This window comes from Berghia stephanieae, chromosome 4 (genome assembly GCF_034508935.2).
Source record: "Berghia stephanieae isolate SIO BIC M18660-M18661 chromosome 4, UCSD_Bste_1.3, whole genome shotgun sequence".
NCBI classification, from domain to species: Eukaryota; Metazoa; Mollusca; class Gastropoda; order Nudibranchia; family Aeolidiidae; genus Berghia; species Berghia stephanieae.
The window spans coordinates 44356027-44363604 of NC_088363.1; the positions used below are offsets into that span (position 1 = coordinate 44356027).

Consider the following 7578-nt stretch of genomic DNA (forward strand, 5'->3'; position numbering starts at 1 on the left):
ATTGATCGGATAATTGACAAAGCCAGGATTTATACTCACCCAATTTCCAATATGGAAGAACTGTTCAAGAGATTTTGTCTAAGTAAAATGGAGAAAGTTATGAAGGATGGCGATCACCCCCTTCACAAATATATTAAGTTCTCCATAACGAGCCATAGCCTTATATCTATAAAAACAAAGACAACACGTCACCTTAATTCATTATTGCCACATGGTGTTCGAATTTTTAAGGCGCAACTGTGATTTAAATTAAATAATATCTTTTAAATATATACAAACACAAGTTCGGACGAAAGGCCAGAGGTATGGCCTATCTCAATTTATCAAATTAATATATAAAGTGTTGCAATTGGTTCTTGATTGTATATTTTTACATTTTTGTGCATTTGCATATATATATATATATATATATATATATAATATATATATATATATATATATATATATATATATATATGTATACATTGTCGCCATAGATTCTCAACTTTGTGTTTATACATTTTTATGCATGCCACGTCTGTAAACGAATTTCCATTATTTTTGGATGAATAAAGTATATATCATTATTATTATTATTATTATTATTATTATTATTATTATTATTATTATTATTATTATTATTATTATTATTATTATTATTATTATTATTATTATTATTCGTTATTCAAAACGTGTAAACCCTTTCCAGCGGGATTCCATTTTGACATAGCCCCAATCTGATATTTTAAATAAACCCAAAAATTGAATCTCTATTGGTCAGAAAATCTGAATTTCGTTTTATCTATTTATGAATTATATTTAATTGTTTATTTCATCATTTATTTTCTTATTTAGTTATTTACTTAATCATTTATTTATTAATTATTCATTCCTGTATTGATTTATTTATTTATCAATTCATCTATGTATCTATTTATTTATTTATTTATTTATTTATTTATTATGTTTTGAAGTTTTTTGAAAAATGTAATTCACTATGTAAAGCGCATTTAACATGCATGATATAACCGTGGATGTGCGCTAAAATATGGTTATGTGTATTTGTTTAAAATCTGGCTTTATCTTCAATTAAAGCACGATTTGATCATATCTTTATGATGACAGGTTAGAGTAGACTAGAACTCCGCTTGTAAATGGTTAAGCTTTGAAGCCAATTAAAGCATCACGAATCACACACAATTTGACACGCGTGATAAATTTGCAATTTATGATTCATTAATCTACGAATTTAATTTAATGATCCTGCCCGGTCAGGACCATAGACCATGGTGTGAAAAACGATATTATTCCACCCCTCTCCCTAAATGGTAAAGCGTAATGTCGTAATGATATCATGTTTACAATAATAATTTGTGACGTCAGATTATCAAGCGTAAATTTCACTAAAAGTCAGAACCTTTAAAAGAAGTATATCATTTAGATAAATGTTTTTGAAGATGTCTTTTATTCAAAGATGACGCAATAGGAATCGATTGAGGGGTAGAATAAAAGATTTCTTACACTCTTGCGTTTTGGAATTCGAACTTTGTTCCCAATGCGCATTCGCAAGCTCGCACTGCTGTTGGGAACATTTCCGGAATTCCAAAAAGCAAGAGGGTAAGAATCGTATATTATAGTGTTTTTGAACTTCAACGTGAGGAGGTTTGAACGAGTTCCCAATACCGCTATACGACCTTGGGAGCGCGCATTTGGGAACGAGTTCGAAATATTTAAACGCAAAAATTCAAATGTGGTTATGTGGTCTAGTGGTATGACACTCGCTTTTGGATCAGAAGGTCCTGGGTTCGAGCCTCGGTCGGCGCATAGACTAGTCCTTGGAAAAGGCTTTTTACTCACATTCTCTTACCGTTCTTTGGTGTAAAATGAGCACCTGGCCGCTCACAGCATTGTCTCTGTCTGAAAACAAATTGTAATATCGCCTGACAGGCGTCATACCTCGTCTATATGTTACGTGTTGCTATTGGTCAGGGACCCCTTGTAAAGCGTTTTGAACACGTTTAGTGGAGATTGCTTTATATAAATGCGTTAATTTTTTTAACAGCCATTTATTATATACCCCTCCCCCCCCCCACCCACCCAAATGACCTCATTCGTGTTATTAATTATATACATACATTCTACTTTTTTTCTAGACACCCAGGGATTTTTTGGGATGTTTTTATTTTTCTTGTACTTTTTGTTTCTTGCTTTGACGGGCACCTTTTATAGACACTAGTTCAGATCTTTATCTAGACAGACGGGTTAAAGTCAGAGCCCGAATCTAAAAAAATTATCTTGACATTCTAGTCCGGATAAAATCAACTATCTCCTTACCAACTATAGGAAAATCTTCAAATTTGACACGATACAATGAATTTTCTTTTTTCTTCAGATACGTTTGCAAAAAAAAAACCCTTGAGACTTTATAGAGGGCAATATCCACTTAACGTGCTCAAAGCGCTTAACAAAGGGTCCTGACCAACAGCAACGCGTAACATATCGAACCAGACATGACGCCTGTTAGGCGATACTACATGGGGGGTTTTTTCCGACAGGGACGACGCTGTTAACGGCCAGGTGCGCATTTTCCAAGGATCAACTATGCACCGAGCGAGGCTCGAACCCAAGACCTTCCGATCCAAAAGCGAGTGTCATATCACAAGACCACATAGCCGCACAATCTATTCCTGATAATAACAACTATCTCCTTACCAACTACAGGAGTCAAGTTTGTCACAACACATTGAATATATTTTTTCTTCAGATAGAACTATGTTTTGTATATAATAGAATTTGAAGAAATATCTTTAATATTACAACAAGAACTTAATTCTGCTTTGTAAATCTTGTTCCGATGCACAAAATTATGTATCTCTCTTCTCTCTTTTCAGTTCTCATCCAACAGTGGGTATGGACCCACTCGTTGGCCAGTCTTTCCATCTACTGCCAGGGCTTCCCAGATCTGTCAGGGATGTGTTAATGTTGCATGTTTTGACAGGACCGGGTTGTTCGCCCAGTGCCCAATCCCCTATCCCGGAGGGCCGGGATCATTGTTCGGAGATTCATTCCCAGACAAGTAGCCTTCCTGAGCTTATGAGCCTTGTGCGCCCATGATTTTACATTAGAGTATCCTTCTCCAAGACAATTTGCCTTCCTCAGCTCTTGAGCCTTGACCGCCTATGACATTATGTAAAGTGTGTACTTATTGTTTTTGAGTTTGGGTAAGTGTGACATTTCTGGAAATTTCCTGAAAATAGTTGATAAGTTAAAAAGGTTCAGCTTCAAAATCTATTTTTAGCAATACCAGATGAACATTTCCGGATCCTCTACGCGTTTTTATGTAGGAGATAAATTATTTGTTCTCTCTCTCTCTCTCTCTCTCTCTCTCTCTCTCTCTCTCTCTCTCTCTCTCTCTCTCTCTCTACTTCTCTCTCTCTCTCTCTCTCTCTCTCTCTCGTGTGTGTGTGTGTGTCTGTGTGTGTGTCTATTTATCTATCTATCTATCTATCTATCTGTTTGTCTATCTATCTATCTATCTATCTATCTATCTATATATATATATATATATATATATATATATATATATATATATATATATTATATATATGTATGTATATATATGAATATATATATATATATATATATATATATATATATATATAACATATATATATATATATCTTCCATTCTTTCTTTTTCTGTCTCTATATGTGTGCGCGTGTCCGCGTGCACGCGTGGGTGTTTGTGTGAGTGGCTATGTGATTTTGTTTTCATATTTGCTTTATTATTCAATTTGGTGATTTTGTTTTGTTTCTGTCTGTTTGCTTTTTTATTTGATTTTGTTTTTGTTTTTGTTGCTTTTCTCTCATGATTATGATCCTATTAGAGGTTCATTTTAATATTAGATTGGATCTCCGTCACAGTTCGAGTTCAGAAATTACGATATCCTAAACCGTCAGGGTGTCTGGGATAAGTTCAACACCCTGTGTTGTCTTCTCACATGTTAAAACCCAATATTAGGCCGGATATGACTTTTTAACGGTATATATAATATATAGTAAAAACTGTTATACACATTAAACACTTCTGGCTCAAAGACATCAATAAAAAGATTTGATGAGACCTAGAGTCCGCTCTTTCTGGAGTCGACATGTCGTATATCCTTATCCTCATCAAGTCTTTTGCTGCTGGTTTAAGAAGAGATTTTAGAGCGAAACGTATTTTGTTCATTTTTTAGGCTGCTATATGCACTTTTACCCAATGCTTCTAAAATCAATTTTCAGTGTCGGTTCTTCCCAAAATAATACCAGACCGGGACGATTCGGCACAACTAAAAGAGGAGTATTTTGTATGAAAAAAATGATTTTTATTCCGTAATTTCTAATCAGTCTTTAAAACCAATAATATCCTGAAGAGGGGTTGGTGGGACAGGGGTGGGGGACATCTCGAAGTCGTCTTCTTGTTTCGAGTACACAGATCTTCTTTTCGCTGCAATGCGCACTTTCCTTTTTGATTTGTGTACTATAATGATAAAGAGACAAGTCCCCGTGAGAAAAACGCCGCAAGACAAAGACGCTGCGACAATAATGATGATGTAAACTGTGTCCATTGATGAAGATGATGATGATGATGAAGATGATGATGGTGGTTGGTTTGAGTTTGAAGGTTTCAATGAGTCGGATGTAGTTTTTGTAGTCGGCAATGAAGATAATGGCTTTGTCATCATTCCTGAAGACTTCTGAGTGTTGGGTGATATTGTTTGTTGCTGAGATGACGGGTTCGTAATTTTTCCTGTCGTAATGGACGCGGTAGTGATCGGTGTTGTCTGGGTAGTCGTTGTTTTGATTGTGACGTCAATAGTTTTGATGCTTGATCCTTTATAATTTTCGGCAATAACCTCCCATTGTCCGTTGTGGTTTGTGTACACGGATGAAGGGATGGAAAATTTGACATAGTCTTTCGTTGACGTCATCAAAATGGCGGTGATATTCGTGCCATCCGGACGACGCCATGTTACATCTGGGTACGGATCTCCTTCGATTTGGCAAGTGATGACACTTCCTTGTCCTTCCGGAATACTTAAAAGATAAGTATCACATGATAAAATATTGGCTGGAATACACGTCATATCTTTATCCGGGACATTTATGACATCTTTGAAGGACAGAATATTTGGCGTGTCACAAATCATTCCGCCTCCTTGACCACGAATAGGTGCCACAAATTTCCCTGGTAAAGATTTCAACCATGAAAGTGCACAATTACACCTCCATGGATTGTAATCTAATCTAAAAGATTTTAAGTTTGATAAAATAGTCTTCATGCCTTCTTGAACACCGTATAAATCGTTGAAAGAAACGTCGAGAAATTTCAAATTATTCAAATTCACAAACGAGGAATATTCCAAACGTACAAGGTTATTTCCATGAAGATCAAGATTCTCTAACAAAGTCAATTTTGTCGAAATGGTTCCTAGACTGTTTAACTGTAATCCTCCTAGCTCTAACGTTTTCAGTGAAGCCAGACCGTCGAACACATCTTGATCTAAATTGCAGCCGACATTGTCTGTCAACACCAAATGTTCTAATCTAGAAAGTCCAGAAAACATCAAACGCGAAAGAGTCGGTATCTTGTTTCCTTTTAAATCTAATTTGATTAATTTTGAAAGTGATGAAAATGTGCCGGGTAATATTGATTGCACGTTGCTAAAAGCGACTTGCACGATGACTACGTTGGGAAAAGTTGCAAAATTTGCTTGTGACAATGAAACAATGTTGTTTATTTGATTTGACCCCGATGATGACGACACAGCGGATCCGATAGAAAATATCTGGCTTGTGGAAGGGACGTTGGCAGGAAATAGCGTCAAACCTGGACCACAAGAAACAACCAGGCCAACTGTATTGGTTGAACAACTGCATTTATTCGGACATGATGACTGGAATATGGCGTTATCTATTAAGACAACAATCAGACATGAAATAATTTTCAGCATTCTTTGCAGGTTGAGATACATTGACAGGACATCCGGGAGAAATAATACTAACAAATGGAAGCTTTGGTGACAGAAATCACCTGGCTAAAATCTCAAAGCAAAAGGCATCATATGGTTAGTGACGTTTATATAAAAAGCGTCTAGCATCATATTTCTGTTGTCTGTTGCTCTCTGGACGCCAAAATATATGACCTGTTCTCACGCCATTATTCCAACTTCGATTATATTTTGTCAAGTAGTAATTCACATAAACCAGCGTCTTGGTCACCACAGGAATTGCTTTTATTTTTCCAACCAGAATTGATAAGCATATGATTTAATTGTCATACAATTAACACCTAGCTCATAATATCCATCAAGGAAAACATTTAATCGTCGAATTTAACCACTGATGTCTAAGCCAATAAATGTATTGACCGTAGAGTGAAAAACTTTTTATCAGTTGACCTCGGCGAACCTCCTTGGCTTGTACTTTCTTTCTCGGCCAAAGGATCCATGGAATATTTCTGTAAATATGAATTATGGCAATGTTAAATAAATGGTATTTATATTTTTTAAACTCCTTTGTCAGATTTTCAAACTATTACTCATTCGCTATTATTCTAGAGATTCCTATAGATCTATTTTCCATTCAATAGTAAGGAATTAAACTTACAAGCAAACAAAAGGGGTTCGAATCTGGCCATAATCGTGCTTTTTTTAAAATACCCTTCCGTCAAACTAACAGTTCTTGGGTAGCTGGCTCAATCAGATCTGACGGAATTTTATTTTCAATAAACTGACATCCGAAGTAAAAGGAAATCAGCCATTTTATACAATAAAAACGGTGTATAAATTCCGGCCATACGGGACAGATTTATTGCTCTGAAAGACTAAATCTTGTATAAGTCCTGCATCAAACACTAAGAAAGTTGCCGGACTATCATAAAAAACTATACATACGAGATAAAATATAAATTATGTTGAGACAAAGAAAATAATATTTCGGGTACAAATCCTTCTTCAGCGTGGGCTAATTAAACTGTATTCTGGTATTTTGTCACAAAGAGAAATGCATCATACTCCCGAGGTTCTCTTCCCTCGTACGCAGACGCCGTCAAATAGCACTTGAGACTTCAAGTAGTTGAATGCAAGAACTTTTCAAGTGGGAGTCCCAATAGCTCTGTTGGTAGAGCACACGCTTCACACGCAAAGGAATCGAGATAGATCCAATGTGAAGTCCAGATATTTTTTGGGACACTCTGTCCCGTTCAAGACTTGGGTTGTTGGGTCTGCTAAAATCTGGCCGAGAGTACATTGCGATAGACTAGCGTCCTATAAAAAGGATGGCAAGTAATTGGCATTGTCCATTTCACGCTATAGAAACCGAAATGTGTCCAGCTCGATAGGCTTAATGTCTCTGAAGTTATTCTATTAATTTTCAATATTGAGAAAGCCCACAATCTCTAGAAAAAGTAAGAGAGGATAACAATATTTCAGCTGAATGGCATTTTGTCTGTTATCCAAGGACAATTTTAAATCTGTCGTATTAAAATACAAAACAAACAATCTGGTATTTATAATCTTGGCCAGAAAACTCGTCTTTCATAAATGGATCAATTAAA

At 35.7% G+C, this 7578-nt stretch overlaps 1 protein-coding gene across 1 annotated transcript; it reads right to left on the minus strand.

The window, feature by feature from the left end:
- Positions 1-4360: 4360 nt before the first annotated feature.
- Positions 4361-6457, minus strand: LOC144972017 (uncharacterized). The gene has a single exon (XM_078913104.1). It carries the CDS (start codon positions 5993-5995, stop codon positions 4364-4366), a length of 1632 nt encoding a protein of 543 aa, XP_078769230.1. The 5' UTR covers positions 5996-6457; the 3' UTR covers positions 4361-4363.
- Positions 6458-7578: the final 1121 nt, after the last annotated feature.

Excerpts from the sequence above, each read along its gene's own strand:
- LOC144972017 (XM_078913104.1), bottom strand. The coding sequence starts at position 5,995 with ATGTATCTCAACCTGCAAAGAATGCTGAAAATTATTTCATGTCTGATT.